Raw genomic sequence first — 27,134 nt, forward strand, 5'->3', positions numbered from 1 at the left:
GAGGCAAGAGTGCTAACCACCACACCACCGTGCCGCCCAGTCATGAAATCAACAAAGAGGAAATTATTGGACCTGGAGCCGGACTTCTCGGTCGCCGGTAAGCCCATCTTGTGCCATATTTGACAGGAATATGGTGTCCGTGACCTCCGTTCAACCCACAACCATCAGGATTCGCCTTTCGTTCCTGCTGCTGGCTGAAATCTGTGCTCGCACAGCGTGCTCCTGAATGATTTCTTTTGCTCATGCAAAACTATTTTTAGTCGCAAATGTGAGAAAAATGCTTGCACTGTAGAGCTCTGTGGAAAACAAATCATTGTAGAAAATTTAAACAAATCTAACCTACAAGTAAAAAGAAATAAATATTAACTTTCACTGCCTAAAGATACTCAATAGCTCAGCTAATACCTGAAATGTCACTGGATACAGACCACCGCAGCAGCATATTGAGTGCCAGGTGGCCAGCGTGCGCCGTTATTGGACGGCACATGGACACTCACCCTCTTGCGATTGGACTTTGAACTTATCCCACAGTAGTGGGACCGTGAGGTACCGTAGTACTACAGTACTCCAACAATGCTAGCGCAGGTGGCAACCAATCATGCAGGGACATGGTCTTAATTTGCGTGACGCGTGAAAAGAGACAGAAAAGCTGTGCAGTCACGCACAATGCGGGTTGTCTGGTCACCCTAACAGCAAGTCAGCTATTAGGGGACCCCATTAGGGAGGTCTCCCAACGTGTTGTCGTTTCAAGTTGTGTCATTGATTATGGACCAAATGTCAGCAGTCTCTGGGAGGCCCCCTCTAGCCACTCGCAAGCAGCAGATAGTAGGGGGCCCCATTAGGGGGGATTCCAACATGTTGTCGTTGTTGCAGTGTCTATAGGGGTTCCATCATATTGTCATTGATATGGACCAATGTCAGCCCAGTCTGTGGGGACACCCTTCCAGCTCGGGGCCCTAGGCAATTGCCTAGTTTGCCTGTCTGGTTGCAACGGCCCTGTACACTTCCAGCTTGTACAGGCTGTTTTCATGCACTGTATACCTACCAAAAGTAACGCACCACAATTAGTATATAATGAATTGAGAGCCAGCAATTTTTCAACAACCCCAGAAATTGTGAAGGCTGCAATCATATGACAAATGTGCTGCCAGGAGTAAAGAAGAAAGTAGTATAAAGACATAAAGTCCACATATAGAGGCAGGTTGGGGTGGTAAATGGTCAGACAACACAGGACTTTTCCCCAGGAGACCATTGTGCATAACTGTGTATAACGAAGTGAACTTGAGTTATTTTAAGATACATTGTCACCATGTTTCTTTTACTAAATCTAACCAAAGTAACTTAACTTGCCTAATACTCAAAAAACCCAATCTAGACCCATCCATTCTGAACAACTACAGACCAGTCTCAAAGCTCCCTTTTTTAATCAAAGATCCTAGAAAAAAACTGTATTCAAACAATTAATAAATCATCTATCAGTCAATAACTTATTCGAAAAATTCCAGCCCGGCTTTTGATCACTTCATAGCACAGAATCAGCTCTCCTTAAAGTTTGCAATAATCTCCTGTTGACTCAAGATGCCAGTGAGTGTTCCATTTTAGTTCTCTTGGACCTTAGCGGCGCATTTGACACGGTAGACCATATGTGTCAAACTCAAGGCCCGCGGGCCAAATGTGGCCCACCACGTCATTTTATGTGGCCCGCGAGAGCTTAAAAGGTCTGATTGTCTAAAAATAAATAGGTCAAAAGCGTGATTTGACCAAAAACTACATTTTCCACAATGCATGTCGATTATGTTACCCGCAAAGTGACAGCTTCCCGCCACTAGATGGCAGTGTTTCCACATCATTAACATGATGTATATTTTTAACATATTTAACATTAAGGAGTAGTTACATTTATTTTACATTGCATTTGGTTACATTTAGTTACATTTATAAGTTACATCTGGCCCTTTGAGGGCAGCCATTATGCTGATGTGGCCCTTGGTGAAAATGAGTTTGACACCCCTGCAGTAGACCATGACATTTTAATTGACAGGTTAGAGAAGTGGGCAGGAATCACTGACGTGGCCCTGAATTGGTTCAGGTCTTACCTTTTTAACAGATACTCTTCGGTATCTATAGCTGGCTCTGTTTCTTCCCCCACTGATGTCTCCTATGGTGTCCCCCAGGGGTCGATCCTGGGCCCTATTATCTTTTCCATTTACATGCTCCCTCTAGGTGACATCATCCGTAAATACAACATCCATTTTCATCGTTATGCAGACGACACACAGTTGTACATCCCAATCAAGCCCGGTGATCAGTCTAATATAGCAGCCCTCCACAACTGTATCACAGAAATAAAATACTGGATGTCAGACAATTTTCTCCAACTCAATCAGTCAAAATCCGATGTCATTGTTATAGGTCCATCCACAACAAGAAAACTAATTTTGGAAAGCCTTGGCGACTTAACACTTCTTGTAAAACCCTCAGCTAGAAACCTCGGCATCATTTTTGACCAGGACTTGAACTTTGAACTTCATGTAAAAAAAGTGGTCCAGACATGTTTTTATCATAAAGTTGAAACATAGCCAAAGTCTGGTCTTTTATCTCAGCCACAGATTTGGAGAAACTCATCCATGCTTTTATTTCTTCATGCCTCGACGATTGTAATAGTTTATGTACCTGTCTCAGCCAGAAATCACTTCACCATCTACAGTTAGTTCAAAATGCTGCAGCTTGGCTTTTAACTAGGTCTAAAATATGTGCCCACATCACCCCTGTTTTAGCATCCCTGCACTGGCTGCCTGTTCATTTTAGGACTGATTTTAAAATTCTTTTATTTGTTTTTAAGGCCAGACTTTGGCTAGCCCCTGCCTATATTTCAGACCTTTTATCCTCACACAAACCAGCTTGCAGTCTGAGATCCGCTGATAAGGCCCTGCCAGCTGTTTCAAGGTCTAGGCTGAAAACAAAAGGCGACAAGGCCTTTGCAATCAGGGCCCCTAGACTCTGGAACAATTTGCCTGAGGAAAACAGGTTTTCAGAGTCTGTTCCTCGTTTTACATCACTCCTCAAGACACACTTTTACAGGAAGGCTTTTATGAAGTAATGTTTAAGTTGATGTAATGTTTAAGTTGATGATCATTGCACAGGTCAGGTGTTGGTTCCTGCTCTGGCCTTCCGGGCTGCCGCACCTCCTCCGGTGCCAGTGTGGGCAGCTGCAGGGTTGTCAGCTGGATACCGCCGTTCACCGATGTTTCGCCCCCGATGTAATGTTTAATTTGTATGTATTTTGTGTTGATAGAGTGTGTGCTGATATTTTATGCTGTAATGCACTTTGTTATTTATATTGAAAAGTGCTATACAAATAAAGTTATTATCATTATTATAATAACTTTACATTAAGCAAGTGAAGTCATTTTGGGGTGCTAATTTGTTACAAATCATACAAACCGTTGTATGTGCATTTTTGTAAGATATCATATGAGCTGTTCTACGATGATACGAATGTGTAGAATTGAGATGACCCATATGTCCTTATGAAGTCAGAAATGGTTAGTTACATGATTTTGCTTGGGTAAAACTGAGTAAAATTGACTTTGAGGAAATCTTTGTTGTTGTACCTCTGTAATTTATTATTTACTAGGGCTGTTGACTGGATGTGAGCTGTCAGATCTGACACCTTTCACAAATCTAATTGAATTTTAAAGAAAATATTTCTTGGCAAACCTAAATTCTACTTCCATTATACATCTCGGCAGCAACTATTTACATATAATAAATCCTCATTTTAAAACAGTCCTAGTTATTCTGAACAATTAAATATGCAATACACTTATATTTGAAGCTGATAAGTAACTTTCAGGGGTGTATAACTGGAAGTAGGAAAAAAACACAGACCTACAATTGCATCTGATAACCACAGTGGGTGTGATTTTGTTTTTACGATCAAATTTTACAGATATAAGCTTCATTTTCTATTTTCAGTGTGTATTTTTAGTAACACACCTGTTGTCGTCACTCTGGTCAGGCCGTACAAAGGCAAATAAGAGACAGGATGGGTGCTGGGTGCACAGCTGCTGACAATGTTCTACATCACGGGAGTAGAGAGATGTTATGTCTTCTCCATACAAATTCATGTTCTCCTGAAGCTCTGGACGACATTCTAAAGAAATGGAAAAAGAAACACGTTTAATAATTACTTGTGTGGTTACACTTCAGCAGCCACAACCAGCATGCATAACAACACAGAGCATGTGCTTGTATGATATCTGCCTAAGAATAGAGGTGTTGTATGTTGCACCAATGATTAAGCATTACCTTGACGATCATCTTGACTAATTGAGACCCCACAGAGGCAGAGCAGGCCCTCTAAAATGAAACACATTCTCATTTTCTCAGTGTAGAAGCCAGTAAAGATTCTTAAAGCACAGTCAAAGAGGTGTGGTTAATTGAGTGGTGCAAAATAACTGCAGCGTCATTGGTGCTCTGCTGTCATGTTTGAAAACAGCCACTAGGTGTCACTGTTTACCCCTTTGCTTCATCCAGCCTGAGTTACTTGACAATCACTTTGTATTGAAAGAAAAGTTTTTGTGTAAATATTAATTTGAACATTTGCTTTATATTGTGTTACTGTGGTTATTTTATCATTTCACCCTAAACATCACTGCAAAATTTCATAGTGTTTTGGGTTAAATTGCAAGTCACTTTTCAGTTAGTAAGATGATTTTAACATTGAATTTCCCATTTTCCATAGCACCACACACACCAGAAGCCAAAGAGGAATGTACATGTAATCAGTGTGTGTGTGTAACATAGTGTGTCTACTTTCCAACAGGACAATTACCCAACACAACACAACACAACATAACACAACACAACACAGGTAGTATAGCGACAACTCTGTGAATGTCTCTCTGGGGAGACCTGAGAATTACTGTCCCTGGATCAGCTTGAGGAGGTGCAGAGTTATTTTCTTCCTTTTTGATAAGTTTGCAAGAATTCCTAAAATCCTGTTGGTTGTTGATTGATGAGGGGGAAATGAATCCTGAATCCTCTAATGCCCTCTCAGGTGCAGCTGTAAGCCACAGATATAGATTTTACTGTTGAAGAAGTTAATCAAGTTCATGAGGAAATCAAGACACATATAAGGAAGTGGAAACAATTTAAACCTCCCTGTTGTTTAAAATGTGACTGGACTCAAGATTAATGGATAACCTGGTGATGCTGTTTGAGTTTTACACCAACCTAAAGTTAACCATTCATATGCAGTCAATAAACCATCATGATGGTTGTTTCACTTAATCAATTCATATCTTGTTTTTTTGCAGATGAATGCACATTTAAATCTGAAGAGGAGACAAAAAAACACTGACCTTGTGGTGTTGTGGCAGAAAGATGTACTGTGTTAATAGTGATGCCTGGTAGTAGTAGATTTTATTTATGTATTTATGTTAATGCTAACTTGCATCAGTTGTTGACATAACTAAGAGAAAACATAGATTTACAGACATAATTAGACCATTACAAGATACTGAGAAGTTCATCTCCGCTCTTATTGAAAAACACCAAAGCAGTTTCTCTTAGGGTTATGATTAGTTACTACATACACTTATGTAACGAATGTGACTGAACCCAAATGCAGCACTTGGTGACCGTTGGTAATGACCTTTATTTGAACACAGAATAAACAGAAACTTGAGCCGACGAAGATATTCAATTAATAGTTCTTTCTTCGGGCTCCGAGCCCACACACAGTCTCTGGGTTCAGGGGCAGACAGGTAGGTGAAAGCAGCCTGGTTCCAGACCTTGGCCCCCCGCCCACTCAACTGAGTAGGCTTGCATCTCTGGTCTGGCGTACTGCAATGAATTTGCGATTTATCTCGTCCAAACACTGGACGGACCAATGAACGCCGGGGGTCTAGCAATTAGCCAATCAGCACCATGCTGATGTCAAGCTGTATGCCGGTGGGTAACTGGTGAGGATAGCAACAATGGCGACAGCTACAGATCCTACAGACCACATTAACGATGCTATCGAGGTATTTCGCCACTACTCGCGTTAATGGAGGACCAAATTAAGGAAGCTGCTAAACTGGATTTAACGGCGATGCAGCTGGGCGTGCACGACAACAGAGACATTTTAAACGGGCAATGCTCGCTTGTTTTCGGCACCCCCGAGGCATGGATACTAATGACGTCAGATTCTGGGTGAGTCGTTGATCTCTACTGATTGGTTAGGGAAAAATCAAATTCCCTCCCCCTTGTAAATCACCTTCAGTGGAAGCCATGTCAGACTGAAGGTTCTGGGAGCTTCAGTCTGACACTCAGGCTAAGGTGAAAGCACTCCTGCTGAAACCTCGTGGCAGGAAAACACCACACAGCCACAAGTAGACGGAAGAGTTTACTGGGAAATAGATGACGTAGGCAGGTAAGGAGTGCTGGAAAGTCTTGCATGAGGTTGAAACACAATCTGGCAAAGAATGTGTGTGCTGGAGAGACTTTTATACCAGGCTGATGAGCTGCAGCTGTGGAGGCAGGTGAGAGGAGTTGTCTTGATAAGGGGGGCGTCGCTGGTTTGCAGGCTACAGGTGAATGGAAATTTACCAGTAGCAGGTGAGAGAGAGAAGCAGGGGCTGGAGCCTATCCCAGCTGACATTGGGTGAGAGGCAGGGTACACCTTGGACCTTGGTCAGCAGTCTATCACAGGCCTGACACATAGAGACAGACAACCATTCACACTCACATTCACACCTACAGACAGTTTAGAGCCACCAGTTCACCTGCATGTCTTTGGACTGTGGGAGGAAGCCGGAGTACCCGGAGGAAACCCACACTGACACGGGAAGAACATGCAAACTCCGCACAGAGGGGTTTGTGTGTGTGTGTGTGTGTGTGTATAACCCATAAACATCCTTATATCTGGGCATCTTGCCCACTCCGTGTGTTGTGCTCTGTTGAATCTAGTGCCTTTATATTTTAGCAACGTGAGGCCTCCCTCTTTTGGCCGATTTGTTGCTCTACATCTTTTGTCCATCGAAATATTTGTAATGCATTGTGAGGAAACACCAAAGAGACAAATACAAACATATGCACAGTGTCATGTCATCGTCCATATTAAAACTTGCTCTTAAACATACCACAAAGACAGTGTTTATATACTATATATATATATATATATATATATTTCAACCGGGAAAAAAAAATAGTGGAACTTAGTCAGTATATTTTGTTTTTGTATTTAAAGAAAGATATAATACATTTAGTTTTGACTTCATTTGAGAAATTTGGTTACTTCTTGAACTGGATTTTATTTTTTCTTGCAGCGAACAAAGATCAGCCTACATAATGCATACACAGGCACTGCCAGACTGGGCACTCCTGCCAAAAGAAAGATGATCACATAGATCCACGAAGGGTACGTTACTGATGCCAGAGATGGGAACTCCGCCTGTAAACCACGGAAGAGTATGATTAGTGCACTATATGCAATGACTGTCCAAACTTTGTTGAGGTGTGGGTAATACTGATGACAGGTTGCAAAGGATGGATGCTGATGCTGAGATCAGAAATATCAAATAAAAATGAATGCAGATGACGGTTATGAGATTATATACTTACAGAAGTGGGATCCCAGACTAAGTAGGTGAGCTCCTCCTGAACCTGTGTCACCAGGTAGAAAACTAAGATAACCAGAACAATGAGAGGACTGATGAACCTCCATGAAATCTGCCAGAGGATGGAGGGCTTATGTCCGACCATGAATTTTATGTCCTCATTGAACCTGGCACACAAGAGGGTTTAATAAGTTTTGAAAAGTTTTGAATTATGTCATAAAGTCATCTCTTTTACACCGCGCTTAAATAGATCAGCCATTACCACGAGATTTTGCTCAATACAATAATTTGCTGACACATCATGGTGCTACTGAAACTGTATGGTTATTTTGCAGTAGATATCAAGATAAATAAGAAAGCACACACAGACAGAAAATATGTAGCTAAAATAGTTTGAATAAGCACTAACCTGTCTATGCCGTAGATGTAAACAACAGCTATCATCTCAAAAAATCCAATGGTCAGAAGTGGGACAGATCCAGCAAAGTTGTCAAAGAGAGTTACCCAATAAAACCCTGACCGCAGAGAAAACAGGAGGGTGATGACGAAGGCGACAGCACAGGTTACTCCTGAAACACATACGAAAAGAAGATGACGATGTTAAAACAAGAATAATATAATTCATCTAGAGTTGCAAAGCCAATGTGCAGATTGTTGTAACTCCAAAACACAATACCAGTCAGTGCTTCTTGTGGCCATGTTTTCGGTAAAACATTAAGGTCTTTCAGTGGAACCACCACCCCTTCAATGTTGCCAAACAAGGTTGAGATTCCCAAGCAGAGAAGCATGATGAAGAAGAGGACAGACCAGGCTGGAGAACCAGGCATCTTGGTGATGGCTTCTGTGAACACAATGAAGGCCAGACCTGTTCCCTCCACTCCCTGCACAAACACAAACATTAATCACAATGCAGGTCGAGCAAAATTAATGCACCTCAATTCGTATATAACTCATGTTATTTGTGTATAACCCACATAAGCGAGAAGGCTGCAATCAAGTGAGTAATGTGCTGGCAGGAGTAGTTTAAGGAACAAAAGTCTGCACAAGAAAGCAGGTTTGGGTGGTGGATGGGTCAAACAAACACAGGACTTTCCCAAGGAGACCTGTGTTTGTGTTCCATGTGAAACCAAGTGAACTTTGAGTCATTTTAAGGAATGTTGTCACCATGGTTCTTTCCTTAAACATAACTTACCCTCAGTATGTAACTTTATGTTAAGTACGTAAAGAAATGTGTGCCATTCATGGGACGCTAATTCGTTAGATATCTACAAACCACTGTATGTGCATTTTCGTAAGATATTGTACAAACTTTTGGAATTTGATATTTATTGATATGGTCACCTCACTGAGAAGTTTCCTCATTTCACAGGGTTTTATGTCCAATCCAAGAACAATACCAGGTGAGGAGATGTTGAAATAATCCAAGGCTTCCCGGTAGTTGCTTGCAGTGATGCTGTCTTCAGGAAGGTCAAATGCATTTGATAATATCCTGATGTTACTAGGGAGAAAATATGTCAGTGATCAATAACTTTACATCACTGGAATTTAAATGAAGGGATGAATTTCAATTTCTAAAGTCTCAATAGTCACACACTCATATGCACATTGAAAAAGTAATTAATTGGATGCTGCAATCATTTCTTACGTCCATTTTAAAGACACTACTTCCTAGTATGACTAAATTCATTGCAAAAATACATCCTTTAATGAAGTTTATGAGGCTTTAGTCGTCTGGCTTTGGCCGAAAACACGGTTCTTTCCAAAGTTATGTCTTAGTACGCATAAACTTTGTTATCTCAGTCTACAGCTGTGCTAGTCATATATACACACCACATTAAGTTCATCTTGTGGGGAACATGAACTGCACCAAATGTAACACCCAATAGTTGTCAAGACATTTCTCTTAAGCCACATATGTCAATGTAATTGTCGCACTGTAAAATAAAAATCAGCCGATCACCAAAGTTATTTTGGATCACTCACTGGGGGCCGTGAATATCTATACAAAATTTAATGGCAGTCCATAGTCACTGAGATGTTTCAGTTTGGATGTCCTTCATTCTTTCAACAAGAGGTTGTGTTGTCCATGTGCTAATGAGCTACCTAGCATCTTGAATTCGTCCTGTCAGTCTTCCAGTTTCCCCTTTGTAGGGCAAGTTATGTCTCATGCAGGTGCAGAGCATACGTGCTAGTTGGCCGTTGGCTGTGGTCTTCGCAATGTGTTAACTTTTTGGCCAAGACACAGACGACATGAAGTGCAACAGTCAGCCTTGTCACCACTAGTTCTTTATGTTTTATGTGTCTGGGCCTTAAAGGACCATCAGTTTGGGAAATACCCTCCCAGGAGGAATGATGCTGTTCATCTTACATATAAGCATGTGAGTGATAGTGATGTACTTTTAGCACTACTCTGTTCCAAAAACACTGAAGCTCACATCCTGTGACTACTCACTCACTGATACAGATGTCGTATTTCTCTGTTGCCCTGAAGCCAATGATGGTGTAGGTGACTGTGGCAGCATAGATGGAGGTGAGGCCAGTTATGGCTGTCAGAATCATAGCATCTTGCTTGCAGTTGTTGCTTGGGAGTGGAAAAAAGACAGAAGATTCAGGACACATCACGTCTGAGAATGGCTACAATCTTTAGGTGACAGGCCTTCTTGAAATGTCTCTTACTGAACAGGGTTGTAGCTTGAGAAGGAGATGAGGCCTCCCCAGGCTAAGCTGAAGGCATAAAAGACCTGGGCACCTGCGTCCAGCCAAGTTGTTGGTTTTTTCAACTCATTAACCTGCAAGAGTGAGGCATACAGTGTGATTTGGCTTTGTTTTAACAGACATATAATTGGCTTTTTTTATGATATCAATTTGAAACATACGTCTGGTGTGAAGAGAAACTCTAATCCACTCAGGGAACCTTTAAGAGTCAGTCCCCGGATGAGGAAGATGGCCAGCACTATGTAAGGTAGAATGGCTGTAACATATACTGCCTGAAGAAAAGAAAAGAAAAGAAAAGAAAAGAAAAGAAAAGAATGTTGACAGTGGTGATTTGAGAAAGCATATTGTTTGTGTGAGGGTCTGACAAACCTTGCCTGAGGTGCCAATCCCCCGTATGTAGCAGACACACATGACTGTCCAGGCTGCGAGCAGGCAGAGCACTACAGGCCAGTGGATTCCTCCAGAGTCAGCTATAGAAGCTGAGGTATTCAGAGTCACTCGGTAATAAAAGTAATCCACAGTGGAGCTCCGCTGACACTCTGATACAAATCCTGAAGGGGAAAGAAACAGTTATCTTTACATGTTTTTATCATAAGTAATACACCGATCAGCCAAAACATTAAAACCACTGACGGGTGAAGTGAGTAACATGGATCATCCTGTTACAGTGCAGTGTTCTGCTGGGAAACCTTGGGTCCTGGCATTCATGTGGATGCTACTTAACGTGCTCCACCCACCCAAACACCATTGCAGACAAAATAAACCCCCCTCATGCCAGTAGCACTTGTCGATGGCATTGCCCCCCAGCAAGACAATGCGCCATGCTACCCCACAAAAACTGCTCAGGAATGACCCCAGGAATGGGACAAGGAGCTCAAGGTGTTGACTTTGCCTCCAAATACCCAAGATCCCAATCTGACCGGACATTTGAGGGGTGTGCTGGTGCCCCAGAGGTACCCCCAATTCACAGTTGGTGCTCCTTGGACCAGATTTGGCTCTAACCTGTCAAGGCATGGACACAGGACCTCTGGGTGGTGTCTTACACCAGGGCATTAGTTTCAGATCTTTTGAGTCCTTTCAGTTGTGAGGTGGAGTATTAGCACATCCCACAAATGTTTGATCAGATTGGGATCTGGAGAATTTGGAGGCCAGGCTGACACCTTGAGCTCTTTGACACCTTCCTCGGGCCAAGTTTTTGTTGTGTGGCACGGGGCACTGTCCTGCTGGGGGGCCACTGCTATTGGTAGTACTGTTGCCATCAGGGGGGTTACCTGGCCTGCACTGGTGTAAATGGGGGTAGAGCCTGTCAGATGGCATCCACATGAATGTCAGACCCCACGTTTTCCCAACAGAACATGGCATTGTAACAAGATGATCAATGCTGTTCACTTCACCTGTCAGTGGTTTTAATGTTTTGGCTGATCGGTATATATGGGTGCTTAATGAGCATCTTTGTGTGTATATTCAAATACCTGTGCCATTGTCATTGAGAGGACACTGGGTCCAAGGCAGCGGGGCTTGAAAGGAATTGAAGAGATACCACAGGATCCAGGCTATTAAGGTGTTGTAGTAAAGTCCAATTAGTAAGGACACCAGCATGGAGGCTATACCTGAAGGACAGAATCATTAACTGATGTTACTTTCTTTGTTTCACATCTGCTTTGGACAAATTATTCCAGAGCCTACTTTACTTACCAATACCAGTGAGATAGGGGTTGATGGCCCTCCACACCCCCACGCTGCCTTTCCTGAGACGCTGGCCAATGGCAAACTCCAGCAGCAGGAGGGGCAGCCCTTCCACCACCAGCAGGATCAGGTAAGGGATCAAAAAAGCACCTAAAAATGTATAAGTAGAATAGTTATACATAGTGCATTAAGGATATTCATAGGTCTTTTCATCATCCTAAATATCAACATGATTATGCAGCTTATAAAAGCTTGGATGTTGATAATGTTTTGGGCTGTAAAGCAGTCCCACAGGGCCCCTGCCTGTGAACATACTAACATTTATAACCCTTGTGATGACCCCATGATTGCCTTTCTTGCTCTGCTGTGGTTTCCCCCTGCAGGTGGCTGGCAGGCAGAGTTGAGTGGGTCATTTGCTTGTACCTGCATCATCTTTGCTGGGCCTCAAAGGGCATAAAGTTTTCCTTTGTACTGTTAATATAACTGCTAATCTGTGTGTAGACGGTACCTTGTTAAAATAAGAATGCTAAATGCTAAACTGGCTGCTTACCAGTGCTACATGTGTATACAGTTTCTGTCTCTGTGTTTTGTCGTTAAACTACAGCAAAACTATATCCAAACAACCATTTACAAACAAAGAGGGGGAAACTGTGGGATCCTGAGGCTTGAGACTAACTAAGTTTTGCAAGGCGTGGTTTTGATCTTTGTTACATGATGATCTTACGTGGTGATTCGATCAAATAGCTGTAAATATCAACGTATTTCACTACTGGCCATTTAATGGGATCATTTTTCCAACATAAGCGAGGTCAGGAGAAGGGACACTGAAATACTGTAGTATTGAGTTTGTCAATATTATATCCACTCTGTTACACATAAGGTGTTAGAATAATCCTTAGTGTTACAGTCTGCTTCTCTCCCTCACTTGCTACTGGTAAATTTCCACTCACCTGCACCCTGCAAGCCAGCCACGCCCACCTCATTGCCAGATTCCAATTCCAGCATTCACTTGTGACTTTATTCCCCGGTACTGACCCTGCTTGTTCCTGACCTGCGTCTGTTGTCTCTGCTCTGGTAATTACCTCAACTTTCTGTCTGTGACTCTGATTCCTGCCTGCCCCCTTCCTGGTTCCCGCCTGCTCGGCTCTGTGGCTGCATGGTGCAACACCAGTCCTGCATCCCTCAATTCTCCTGGTTCTGCTAGCTACATCTGACCTCACAAAAGACTCCCCTGCACTAACGGTACAGTCCACGACTCTCAGACCGCTATCAAGTATTGCCTGCCTGCTCTTGCCACATTCACTCACCGCTGGAACTGCAATCAAGCTAAACTGAAAGACCCCTGAAGTTTTGCATATCTGTGCATATTAGGGTGCCATTTGTCCCCTGCCCCTGTGGGCGTGGTTGTCAGAGTATGATGCATTGCGGGGCGTCGGTAGCGTAGTGGATAGTGTCGGTGCCCCATGTACAGAGGTGATGCCTTGCCGCAGCAGTCACAGGTTCGACTCTGGCTTGCAACCATTTCTGCATGTCACCCCCCGTTCTCTCTCTCACCCCCTTTCACTCTATCCTATACAATAAAAGGCAAAAAAGCCCAAAAAAATAATCTAACAAAAAAAAGAGTATGACGCATTGCGCTCTGTCTCTATAAAAAAACAAAACAAACATTCTATAGGGTCACAAAATCAGGCTCCCATTTGTAATGGAGCAGCTTCAGACTTTATACCTGATGATATCACAAGTTTGAGACTACTTCTCCGGTTTCTGGCTTTGAGAGAGAGGAGCGCCTGTTCATAAGTATTGATTACACTTTCCTTGGCCATGGAAATAACATATCTTTTCTTAGGTGGTGTTCCCCTTTAAGACGGTCACTTCTGACAAGAAACACAAATATATATGTACAAAGGGCAGGTGATTGTATTGAAAGTGAAAGGTTTCTCAGCTCAGGTATCTCATGCCCTTTCAAACTCACTCCACACTGCTACAGTAAGTCCCTCCAAGAAACCAAAGACACAGTAGTCCTTTGTACCTCAAACACACTTGTCAAACAATCATTCAAGAATACATGGTCCATAATCATATAATGTTCCTTTACTGTTTTCACCTGAGCTTACCTCCTCCATGACTTTGGCACAAGTAAGGGAACCGCCACACGTTACCAATCCCAATGCAGAAGCCCACACAGGTTAAAATGTACTGAGCTTTGTTGTCCCACTTGGGCCTGTCCCCAGCCTCATCCTCCTCCATCTTTTCCAGCTCCTCATAGGAAGGGATCCTGTCATCCAGTCCTGGGTTAGGAATTACCAGTCTCATGGCGACCCTGCTGAAGCTGAGATGTTACACTGTCGGTCTTGGAAGTCAAAGTGAGGGCTTAGCGTATCCTCTCTGCAACGTTGAAGCACGTTTATGGTCTTTTACTTTATCAGATGCAATCCACAGATTAGCCAATGCATACTCTGCATTTCTGTTTTTATACCACCATTCAAGACTACCAGTCATTCAGTTTAATCAAACATTAAACAAATAAAACAATGGCATGGTAGTCACGGCAAGAATATTGTACGATTGAACTGCTTAAGGAAGCATTCCACCTTTTGTCCAACTTGAAAGTCACTCTCCCATGGTCATATTGTTGTGTGGCCCTGAGGCTGATAATGGGGCAGATAACCATTGCAGAGTTCAGCGAGGCACAGGCATTGACGATGACAATGAGAATGGGCTCCTGCTCACAAGAATATCATGAAGGGAGATCACCATATGTGAGGAGTGCCAAACTGCCTCTAACTGTATGGCTAATTCAGTCACTCACTGAGGAGAGTTGTAACAGGAGAGAGAGATTCCTTTGAATTCATGAACTCTTTCAGAGAGAATAGCACGACGTCATCTGCAGTTGCCCTGGCCATTGTTAATAATTAATGTGTGAAGGTCTTGTGCATCAGTCCACTTACTATTCACGCTTTACCATCTGTTGTACTATTGAGATGGACATGCTTTGTTTTCTTCTTAATATTAATCATTGTGTTAATAGATTGTATTGTGTAATGGGAATAACTAATTCTTTATTTGCAGCTGGCATACCTGCAGCTGGATTACCAAATGGGCAAAATGAACAACTGCCACAGGGCCCCAGAACTCCAAAGGCCCCCAAAAGTTTAGTCCTTGCCATGTGTCAACTACGTTTGCTGATTTATTTGCAGCTTTGATTGGGATTCAGCACTAAAACATATCAGCTGAGGTGATAAGGCCCTCAAGGTGGGTCCTGCTTTATTGTCTAATCTTGAGGCCCTACCTTGAAGAGTGTCATTGAGTTGAACTCAGCTAATTTTATCGTTATTGTTTCAGATTTGTTTTACATGTTGTATATTCCTAGATTGCTGTATTAAATACATTTATTGTCATCAAACATGGTGGCAAAACTATATATAACTATACTAACTATAGTGGGAGTAAAAACCCAGACACACCAAACCAGCATCAAAGGACTAGTGCCGACAAAGGCTGACTGTCTTCCTTTCTCGACCTTGTTCTTTCTCCTGTCTGTCCTCCTACACTTTTTATTCTGAATACCTATCTGTTTAATGTGTTTACTTCCCATTTGTATTAGGTATTTATTTTGCTATGCCAGTGTTTTTGTTCAATTGTTAACTTTATATCCGTTGTGTATTTTGTTTTGTGTCAGCATGGTGGCACTAGAAACATAAACCGTTTTTCTTTAAATGTGTCTGAATAATCCCATAAGGAAATTTCAATGCCCTCTCACATCAAGGAAACAATGTAATCAGTTCAGTCCCACCAAAGCCATAACTAACCTCATTTAACACCCAGTAGTCTGGTTTTAGTGGCCTGCTCAACTGATAAACCACCTATATAACAGCTTGCAGTAGCAAGAACATTTCTGCTACCAGATACAGCACATTTAGTTTTGACAGTAGCGTTAATTCATTTTATTCTCATACATTTAGTGATGGTATGCAACTCAGTGTAGGTTCTCTCTCATCTCCACTAATGTCAGTGAAACTGACTGATGGAAGACATCAACACAAGGTCAAGTATCTATTTTGTGAATCATTAAAGGAGAATAGTCTGGCCGTTGATTGAGGACATTTAAAGTGCAAGAGGCAAAGTTCAGTTTGGCCTGGAACATAAATTAATAAAACCTATTTGTTATTATGATGAGTTAATAAAGTTACTGATTACTGGTTATTAAGTGCGCATTGTATTAACACTACAGACATCAGTCCATCTCAGCTTTAATTTGTTCAGTATTATAATGGCAAAATAGTATCCGTCTGCAATGGAAATTAATTAATTTAATTAAATGAACTATAACATAATAGATCACTACTGTACATACCATTGTTGGAATGAAAAACCTTTTATTATTCCAGTGTGAGTGCACAGCAAACATTTTAAAGCCACTTAAACATTGCTGTCAAAGACTCTGCTGTCCCTATCAAATGCAAAGTATCTTGTCTGCTCCCTACAGTATGTTTTGCATTGTTGCAACAGCTAATGTTACTACCACTGTGTGCTCTGTCAGTACAGTGTCTCCCTCTCATGGCCAACTTGCTCTTCTACATCTCCTGCTTGATTAAAGATTCATACTGCATGGTGTTAAAATGGAAACCAAAGAGCCAATGCTGTTAAAGACAAACTTTGTGTCTACCCTTGAACATATTAGAAAGAAGACCACAACTACTGTACCTCTCACATCTCTCTCAAAAGGGCTTTCCAGCGGTGTCTCCACCAAGGAAGTAGTGGGCCCACTTGGTGTCAGTGGGCAGGTCCTCAAACTTAAGGCTTTTCAACCAGTCACTGGCTTAGTCTGTCATAGCTTTACAAAGTCCACCATCCTTCCTGTGCCCAAGAAAACAAAACCAACCTGCCTGACTGACTCCCACCCAATGGTACTCACCTCTAATCACCTTTATTGTTTTTTATTTTCAGATATTGGTAGATATTTGCTATACAATTCAGTAGTCATGTGTTGTTATATTGACAAACTTATATTTCACAGAGACAAAATTATTTCATTAGTAGGGATAAACAGGTATAAAACCTGGATGGATGGAACTAGTGCTGTCCTATAGCAGGCAAATTAACGTGATGCAGTATATTGATGCAGCAGCAGTGCATTTGCACAAAGCATGAGAAGAAATATAAGTGCCAGAGGTGTACAGAGGTCCTTATTTGTATCTGCTCAACCAACAATATAATCTGTCTCTGTACCTTTATTCAGATAAAGGGCAGGAAGTTGGCATGGTTTGCAGGCTACAGGAAATCATGTTATATCGGGCTAATGCATATCAGTTTGTCGGGGTTTGAAAGAGACCAGCTGCCACACTGGGCTTTGATCTTGCTACTCATGCACATGATGACTCCTTCTCCTCGATGCAAGAATTTCAATGGTTAGTTCTTAGCCTGCTGCCTGCTGTGCGGTGGGCAACTACAAAATATAGCAATCCCTATTCACTGATGTGTAGTGGCCTAAATGAAACAACCAGTTAGTGAAATCATATGTCATATGTTATAAACAGAATGGGCATTTTTACCTTTTAACCAAAACGATGAAGATTACTGAGTGAAGGCCCACATTTCCTATCATGCCTATTGCTGGACTAGTTTGTGTGTTAGTATTTGTAATGTGTCTGTTCACAACATGTCAGTTACTAACAGGAAACTTTGAGCAGAACAAATTTGTTTCCATTGCTTTATTTGTGCCTTATAACTAATAACTTATTTGGATTTGGACACATCCTATTGGGTGCATTATTGAAGTGCATCAATAAAATATTAGCATTGTGCTTTAAAACCATGAGCAATGGCACAAATAGACAGACCCTTGTAATCCAAACATTGGTCATGTTAATGCAAAAATCTAACACTACAAAATGGAAAAAATCATTTCAATGTCTTCTGAAATATGTGGATTTTTAAGAAATTTGGCTCATTTTTGGATTAGATTTTATTTTTTATTGCAGCAAACAAAGATCAGCCTACATAATGCATACACAGGCACTGCCAGACTGGGCACTCCTGCCAAAAGAAAGATGATCACATAGATCCACGAAGGGTAAGTGACTGATGCCAGAGATGGGAACTCCTCCTGTAAACCACAAAACAGAATCTACTCACAAGCTGCTTATTATGCTTTGATACAGAGGAACAACATCAGTCTAAAAATCTGTCTGATCACAGAGCTTGTATACTTACAGAATTGGGATCCCAGATTAAGTAGGTGAGCTCCTCTTGAACCTGTGTCACCAGGTAGAAAACTAAAATAATCAGAACGATGAGAGGACTGATGAACCTCCATGAAATCTGCCAGAAGATGGAGGGCTTATGTCCGACCATGAATTTTATGTCCTCATTGAACCTACCACACAAGAGTATTTTAATTAGTCTTGAAAAGTTTTGAATATGCCATTAAGTCATCTCTTTCACACTGCACTTAAATAGGTCGGCCATTTTCATAAACAGCACACAGACAGAAAATATGTAGCTAAAATTGTCTGAATAAGCACTAACCTGTCTATGCCGTAGATGTAAACAACAGCTATCATCTCAAAAAATCCAATGGTCAGAAGTGGGACAGATCCAGCAAAGTTGTCAAAGAGAGTTACCCAATAAAACCCTGACTGCAGAGAAAACAGGAGGGTGATGACAAAGGCGACCACACAGGTTACTCCTGAAATATAAATGCACAAATAAACGCAACTTGTGTGAAAACATCAACCAGAGACAGACACCAATGATGTTTCATTGGGATATAAAAGCTGAGGAGCTGACTGGGTTGAGTTTTTAAAACCACATTACCAGTCAGTGCTTCATGGGGCCATTTTTTAGGGAATACACCCAGGTCTTTCAATGGGACCACCACCCCTTCAATGTTGCCAAACAAGGTTGAGAGTCCCAAGCAGAGAAGCATGATGAAAAAGAGGACAGACCAGACTGGGGAACCAGGCATCTTGGTGATGGCTTCTGTGAACACAATGAAGGCCAGACCTGTTCCCTCCACTCCCTGCACAAACGCAAGTTAGCAAAAAACTATAATAACTTTGGAATCTGACAGAAATTAATCAATATAGTCACCTCACTGAGAAGCCTCTGCATGTCACAGGGTTTGATGTCCAATCCAAGAACAATACCAGGTGAGGAGATGTTGAAATGATCCAAGGCTTCCTTGTAGTTGCTTGCAGTGATGCTGTCTTCAGGAAGGTCAAATACATTTAATAATGTCCTGATGTTACTAGGGAGAAAAATATGTCAACTTAACACTCACAATACTCACATGACCATACCTGCATTGAAAAGTACATTCTTGCTGTAAAGTAACCTCTACTTGAGTGTGTGACTCCTATGTAAAAGTAGGACACAACATCCACAGACCTTATAACATGCAAAAAACAGACTGTATGTTGATGTCCATGACTGGTTTGTGGACTCACATTTGAAGCCTCAAGCTTGACATTTTGGCCATCTCCATCTTGGATTTCCAAAGCCAGAAGTGACCAAATTTGGACATGAGGTCAGATTTGAAGAGAAGTGAGGGGTGCATCTTAAAAACACCCTGACACTAAAGCAGCCATGCCTCTAAAAATGGGTGAGTTATATATATAAATACTATACTATAATTAAATAGAGACCAACCGTTTTTCTATGAGGATTGAGTTGCTTTTAGAGCCACCCTCAAGTGGCCATTTGAGGAGCTGCAGTTTTTGGCTCTTCCACATTGGCTTCATTGTTCAGACCTGGAGTTGCCCCTTGCCAAAAAGGCGTTCCGAAGTGTAGCTAGAGCCACCCTGCTTGCATGGCTAACAGGCTATTGCTTTGGTAAATACTCTCCCAGGAGGGATGATAATTGAGATAGACTAGATTGAGATATACAAAGTAATCACAGATAGACTGTATACACATTGGACATATTATTGAATTGTTTGAGTTAAAGATTGGAAATCAGCATTTTGATAATAATCAGTTAATTGTAATTGAAAAAATAAAATATTCACCCACTTTTTCAAAACCTGGAAATTATCGACATCCACGTCTTGTGACTACTTACTCACTGATACAGTTGTCATATTTCTCTGTGGCCCTGAAGCCAATGATGGTGTAGGTGACTGTGGCAGCATAGATGGAGGTAAGGCCAGTTACAACTGTCAAGATCATTGCATCTCTCACACAGTTGTTGCTTGGGAAAAGAAATGAGCAAAAGAGCCAAGACACATGTTGACTTTGGGTCTGAGAATGGCAACCACCTTTTTTAACCAAATTAAGCACAATTAACTTGAACTGGAATTTAAGAAACACCTCCCAGTGTCTCTTACTGAACAGGATTGTAGCTTGAGAAGGAGATGAGGCCTCCCCATGCCAAACCAAAGGCATAAAAGACCTGGGCACCTGCGTCCAGCCAAGTTGTTGGTTTGATCAACTCTTCCACCTGTAAGAGCAAGGCATAGATTGTGACGTGGCTTTGAGCTAAGAGATTTAACTTTTTTGTCTATCAAGATCTGAAACGTACGTCTGGTGTGAAGAGGAACTTTAATCCAATCACGGCACCTTTAAGAGTCAGTCCTCGGATCAGGAAGATGGCCAGCACTATGTAAGGTAGAATGGCTGTGATGTAAACCGCCTGAAGTCATGACAAGAAAAAACTGAATCACTGAATATGGACACCCAATTTAAGTCTTTTTTTCAGTAGTTTGTCACAATTGACCATTTGCTTAACCATTCTGTAGAACATCAATCGTACACTCATAGCTAAGTTAGCATCCGTAACTCTGCACAGAGGCCTGTCTCTGAAGCTTTGGATTTTTCTGCATGTTAAAGTGGTGTGCATGGGGCTGTGCAATGACTCTGTATCTCCAGAGTTTTGAAGGTGGGTCCTTTCCATCAGTGTCTATTTTCATCCGGGTGAGAATAGTCATACTGCCGCTACTTGGCTATGGTATATGCGTTCATCCCAACGACACGCTGTTATGGAACCCACTGCACGCTGTGATTGGCTGGTACTCTTCATGTTGCCACATCAAGGTTGGAAGCAGTTAGGATTAGGGCAAAGAGGTCATTGTTGGGGCTAGTACTCACTAATTTTGAATATTCTAGATTAAAGTGGTAAATTTACTCACAAATGAGCATCCTTTTTTCACCCTCTCTTAAACTCAAAATACAAGAGCAATGTAAATGGATTCAACAATGTGTTCATTTGCTTTAACATAAGCTTCGAACATTAGCATGTCCAGTGAACTAGCTTGCGAGCTACTGTAATTACTGAGCGGAACTTCGAAAACATAGTGCATGTCATACTACATTATTTTGTGGGATTACAGGTTACATTTTTGACTGACTGTGTAGCTGCTCTGTCCTGCTCTATTGAATGTGGGGAAGTCTTAAATGCAGACGCCCCAGGCAAATTTATCTGACATAGCATTATGCTTATCAAACACATTGGTTCGTCCGTAAGTATTATGCAGAAGATGACTTTTCCTTATCATACATATGATACAAGTACTAACTAGCTCCACACAGCCAGAACAATGCTGTTACTTTATTTCCATGTCCTCTACATGGGTCATTAATCGGTTATGATGCTGACATTTTCTGGGACATGGAGCTTTAACCTCAATGCTTTAGCATGTCATGTATCATGTACTCTATGTAGTGCATCCAGTGCTTATTTAAGACACCTTTACAGGGTTCTTGATTTAGATTATGAGCTACAACGGATCAAGTTTAATAGCGACAGATGTCATTTCAACTGAAAATATCAATAGTCACTGGGTAGAAATGAGGGAACTGCTTATATCTACCACTGACTGAAATCAGAGTGTCTCTGGTGCACCTGCTCTATGGGCCACACAGTATGGAAGCAGTGCCAGTCATCGGAGTAAATTAACAGGCAGCAGTTTAATTTTTTTGGCTTCATGTGCCCTTGAGCAACGTTCCAACACTGTATCCAGCTCTCTTTATATATCCATGGTTAGTACGGGACGCGAGGTTAGGTAACTTTCAATTGACTGAGGCTTCTATGAACCTTGCCAGCTGTGCCGATGCCTCGTATGCAGCAGATAGCGACGATGGTCCAGGCAGTTAACAGGCAGAGTACTATGGGCCACTGGATTCCTCCAGAGTCAGCTATAGAGGTTGAGGCATTCATAGTCACTCGGTAAAAGAAGTAATCCACAGTCGAGCTCTGTTGACACTCTGGTACAAATCCTGAGGGTGAAAGAAACAGTCCTTGTTAAGTCCACAATGTGGGTGCTTTGGAGTGTGGCTGCAGATGTGCATTTTGATACCTGTGCGATTGTCATTGAGAGGACACTGGGTCCAAGGCAGTGGGGCTTGAAAGGAATTGAAGAGATACCAAATGACCCAAGCCATTAAGGTGTTGTAGTAAAGTCCAATCAACAAGGACACCAACATGGACGCTATACCTGAGGGACAGCATCATTGATTATGATACCACACTCGACAATGATAATTTGTATTGTTGCAGTGCCAAGGAATCATCTTCTTTTGCTTTTTTTATGGGCCTATTTTACTCACCAACACCAGTCAGATAAGGACTAATGGCTCTCCACACCCCCACGCTGCCTTTCCTGAGACGCTGGCCAATGGCAAACTCTAACAGCAGGAGAGGCATTCCTTCCACCACCAGCAGGATCAGGTAGGGGATCAAAAAAGCACCTGAAAAATGTACGTGACAAGTGATGGTAAGCTGGAAATTTTTTAATTGTATGCATGGTGAGAAGGAGGTATTCTCATGTTCTTGGTTACATAGTGTGTTGATGTTATTTATGTATTTGTCAGTTTGTTTATCAGCCACCAGGGGATGGTAGTCTGCTATGTTGCATTGCCTCTTTAAAGGGCCAGTGTGTAATATTTGGCATGGTTTATTCATTCATTCATTCATCTTCTAACTGCTTCATCCTCTTGGGGGTCGCGGGGGGGCTGGAGTCTATCCCAGCTGACATTGGGCGAGAGGCGGGGTACACCCTGGACAGGTTGCCAGACTATCGCAGCTGAGCTCTGTTTACCGGCTACGCTGTCAGTCAGTGTGCGGGCTGGAGATTGGTGGAGCAGAGAAGGGAGGGGGGTCCCCTCTCGGTATGGTAAACGAGTATGTGTGTATGAAGTGTGTCTGTTACGCTCGAAGTCAGAGTTTGGGACGGAGTCTTTTACACCCTGGAGTGTTACCAGAGTTTTTGGAGTGCTCAAATAAACTGGCCTTTTTCCTGAACGCTCCTCTGGTCTCCTGCTCGTGAGGGATTCATTACAATATCGTAACATGGTTTAAATTTCTAAATAAACATTCACCTCATCGCTAGATAGACCTACTCCTGAAAAACTCGTGCACAAGGCTGTTTGTCCCTACGAGGCCACCGTCATTTACCCGATGGGAGGGGTGAGCGAGTGAGCCCTGCAATCAAGAATTTGACCACTGATGTCACTGTTTTCAACCCATTTCACACACTGGCCCTTTAAGAAAGCTAGGGTTTCCTCTTTTCCTTGTGATTTTGGTAATCCCAGTATAGCAGTAGCACCTTGGATGGAATTGAACCTATTGAATTGAAGTTGGTTGATGGTCCACCACTGTGGTCAAGACTGAAATCCCTCAGTATCTATGGAATGGATTGCCATGACAATTTGTACAGACATCCATGGCCCCAGAACACAAATCCTGCTGACTCTGATGATCCCCTGAATTTGTATCTAGTACCATCATCAGCTAGAACTTTCAATTTGTCCAGTACTTAAGATCAAATATCTGTGGGGTGTATTTTCAGAAAAATGGCCTATCTGAGCAAATTAGTTGCTCAAGCCAGATTAAGTTTGAGTTGTCTTGAAGAGGCATTGAGTCAATTAAAGAAGAGGCTGTTATCTATATCACTATTCAGCTCTCTGCATTTCAGGGTTTTATTTTGGTGTACTGTAGCTAGTTTTTAGACTAACTAGTATGATGAGGTGTTGTAGATGACATCACAACATGGCCTATGGGGTTGTTGTCAAGGTTGAAATGTGGTGTGTTTATTAAGTGTTAGGCATTAACCACAGTAAAGATTTCATGTTCGTTATGTAATGCTGTCATAGGCAAAGTTAATGACTTTACAGTTTAGTGAGGTTTTTATGTAAATGAAATACAATTTCAAAACACTTACTGCAGAAAAAAATGTCACATGTTACTTTGTATGTTGCATGTTGTTACAGTAATGTGTGTCTTGACATGGACTATGGACAGTTGTTCAACCCCCTAGTTAACAAGTCACAGAAAAATAACAGATAGTACCGTATGCATGCATGCATTATGTATGTAGCTCAAAAACTGCATTCTTAAAGAATCACCGTGACCCACATAACACACTTATGAAAACAACAACACACACACACACACACACACACACACACACACACACACAGCCGTGCAGTATGAATGAATTCCTAGCATTCAGTTTCTGTTAAAGCCATAGCTCAGTATGCAGGACATATGTCATGCTAAGGGCTAGGCCAGGGGTCTGCAACCTTTGCCATTAAAAGAGCCATTTTTGACCAAGAATAATTTGAAAAAACCTGTGTGGAGCCACAAAACATGTTTGAGCCTTATAATCAAGGTAAATAGCGTATTAAGTCTAAATTAGTGTATACTTATGGTCTAAATAAGCATTTGTTAATATGTTTTACCACAAGGGTGGACACTGTGCAGGGCACTATTTATGATTATTTGGTACTTAAATTTTGCAGAGCTGGCAGTGAGAGCAAACAAATCTGTCCACGCACTACTACATTCTCTATTTTATTCAATTTACTTTTTTGGATTTGGCATCCATAGATAACCAGCCACTGCTATCGAGGTTCAGCAACATTTGGATTCATAGAATGAATTTCCATAGAATTCTTTTCTCAAAGGCTCAAGGAGCCACTGGACAGGGGCTAAAGAGACACATGTGGCTCCGGAGCCACAGGTTGCCTACCCCAGGGCTAGGCATTACTTGAGAATATATCTTACTCTTGAGAATCATTTGCATAACTTGATGGTGATTTCATGGTACTGTCTTCTAGCCATGTATGAGTGATAAATTTAACTTAGCCAGAGGTAAGTACCTTGGTAAAGTGTAGTGATTTTACTAAAAATGAAAACATTCAGTTTTCAGAGATTTTAGATCATATACAGATACACCATAAAATGCCAGCAGTTCACAAAATTCACTCTAGGATACTTCACACTCTATTTGTCAAACACTAATTCGACATCTTTTTGTCTTACCTCCTCCATGACTCTGACACAAGTAAGGGAATCGCCACACGTTACCAAGCCCAATGCAGAATCCCACACAAGTTAAGATGTACTGAGCTTTGTTATCCCACTTGGGCCTGTCATCAGCCTCCTCCTTCTCCATCCTGTCCAGATCCTCATAGTCAGGGATCCGGAGATCCAGTCCTGGGTTAGGCAGTACCAGTCTCATCGTGACCACTTATGCACTGAAGCAGAGTAGTGTCAACGAGAGGTGAGTCATTAGTGGAAGTTAGAGTATGCGTGTGATCCACTCAGCAACGTTGAGACAAGTTTATGATCTTTAACTTTATCTGTTGCTGGCCGTAGATTAACCAGCAGCTGCACACTGTACTTTTGTCTGCTTTTTTTTTATAGTCATTCAGTCATTCAATTGAATGTGAAATTATAAACATTTTATGCCAGTCTGTAAAAAGATGTTGGCCCAAATGGAAAAAAATTAATCATTAAGCTTGATCACTGGATGGACTCTTTTGTTTCACAGATGAGAATGAATCATACCCATTGCTTTGGCAAATTGTTACTCTGTTTTTTTTAATTTGAAGGGGTTTATTTAAAATCATTGAGCGCTGCAGGAATAAGTCCTAAAATGTGGAAATGAGTTAGTATATTTACACATTAAGTTTCCTTGTCTCAAAGTCAATGAATTTTGAATGGGTTTTTGGTTAGATGTGTTCTTCTCATCCCAGGTTATCCATATCGCTGCTTTGTCAGTGGCCTCTCACATCTACATATTACGCAGTATCTTTCTGTGTCTGCTGTTGACATTCCAGGATGCTGGAATGTCAGGACGTCAACAAAAGCACATGGTTAGGTTTAAAAAAAAAAAAAAAAAAAAAAAAAACATCATGATTTGGCTCTACATTCATATGGGAAGCAAACACTGCACTCCAGGGTGAAAGTCCAGCTTTGCTGGACCCATTCACTACCCATTCCTACCTTATAGGGACTTTCCAGCTCCTTTTATCACGTCATTATTGTCAGCATATCACCCTGACGCCGTCCACTGACATATCATACTACTGTGACAGGTGCTGTTCAGCTGCATTATGAACTGCCACCACCCATCCATGTATCATGCTGCTGTGACAGGTGACGTTTGGCCATCTGGTGGCGCAGCACAACGCTGCAAAAACTTATGTCTGACTACATGACATACTGCACGGATACTGCCGCCAAAGATGGCTTTTGGTGTCAATGAGCTTTTTACTTCTAGTGATTGAATTTATGCTTTAAAATCATACAATTTATGTTAATTTATTGAGATTATCTTGCTGAACAAACTTAGGTTTGCTTATTTAATGCAAAAATTCAAGATCCATTGAAAAAATACCATTAGTGTGATGTCAAGGGAAACAAAAATCTAGGTTGGCTTACAAATAAACATCATCCCTACAGCCTGCAGCACTGTATGTCAGTGTTAAGGCAGCAAATTAAACCAGAGATTTCAGTGGTTCTATAAACCAAGGCCTTAACCATGGAGTCAAGTCCCTGAATTCCTTTACTTATTATTAAATCAGTCATTCATTCATTCATTTCTGCTTATCCTCTTGAGGGTCACGGGGGTGCTGGAGCCTGTCCCAGCTGACACTGGGCAAGAGGCGGCTTACACCCTGGACAGGTCAGCAGACTATCACAGGGCTGACACATAAAAGACAGACAACCATTCACACTCACATTCACACCTACGGACAATTTAGAGTCACCAGTTAACCTGCATGTCTTTGGACTGTGGGAGGAAGCTGGAGTACCCGGCACGGGGAGAACATGAAAACGAAGGCCCAGGTTCGAACCAGGAACCCTCTTGCTGTGAATCGACATTGCTAACCATTACAACA

At 41.8% G+C, this 27,134-nt stretch overlaps 2 protein-coding genes across 4 annotated transcripts; both read right to left on the bottom strand.

Annotated features, from left to right (window-relative positions):
* Positions 1-7,240: 7,240 nt before the first annotated feature.
* LOC125904706 (sodium-dependent neutral amino acid transporter B(0)AT1-like) lies at positions 7,241-14,343 on the bottom strand. Of its 3 annotated transcripts, none has more exons than XM_049602301.1 (12): positions 14,123-14,343; positions 12,018-12,158; positions 11,795-11,932; positions 10,692-10,873; positions 10,484-10,594; positions 10,284-10,396; positions 10,060-10,188; positions 8,949-9,105; positions 8,284-8,488; positions 8,017-8,176; positions 7,612-7,774; positions 7,241-7,441 (listed from the first exon to the last, which is right to left on the bottom strand). In XM_049602301.1, exons 1-12 carry the CDS (start codon positions 14,319-14,321, stop codon positions 7,301-7,303), a joined length of 1,839 nt encoding a protein of 612 aa, XP_049458258.1. In that variant the 5' UTR covers positions 14,322-14,343; the 3' UTR covers positions 7,241-7,300. The 3 variants fall into 3 exon arrangements, with proteins under 3 accessions (XP_049458258.1, XP_049458260.1, XP_049458259.1); XM_049602303.1 differs by lacking the exon at positions 14,123-14,343 and adding an exon at positions 12,959-13,074; XM_049602302.1 differs by lacking the exon at positions 10,484-10,594.
* A 3,523-nt stretch (positions 14,344-17,866) lies between these two features.
* LOC125904707 (sodium-dependent neutral amino acid transporter B(0)AT1-like) lies at positions 17,867-25,499 on the bottom strand. The gene is made up of 12 exons (XM_049602304.1): positions 25,270-25,499; positions 22,554-22,694; positions 22,304-22,441; positions 22,042-22,223; positions 20,530-20,640; positions 20,336-20,448; positions 20,071-20,199; positions 19,101-19,257; positions 18,825-19,029; positions 18,537-18,696; positions 18,222-18,384; positions 17,867-18,114 (listed from the first exon to the last, which is right to left on the bottom strand). Exons 1-12 carry the CDS (start codon positions 25,466-25,468, stop codon positions 17,974-17,976), a joined length of 1,839 nt encoding a protein of 612 aa, XP_049458261.1. The 5' UTR covers positions 25,469-25,499; the 3' UTR covers positions 17,867-17,973.
* Positions 25,500-27,134: the final 1,635 nt, after the last annotated feature.

This window comes from Epinephelus fuscoguttatus, linkage group LG17 (genome assembly GCF_011397635.1).
Source record: "Epinephelus fuscoguttatus linkage group LG17, E.fuscoguttatus.final_Chr_v1".
Taxonomy (NCBI): domain Eukaryota; kingdom Metazoa; phylum Chordata; class Actinopteri; order Perciformes; family Serranidae; genus Epinephelus; species Epinephelus fuscoguttatus.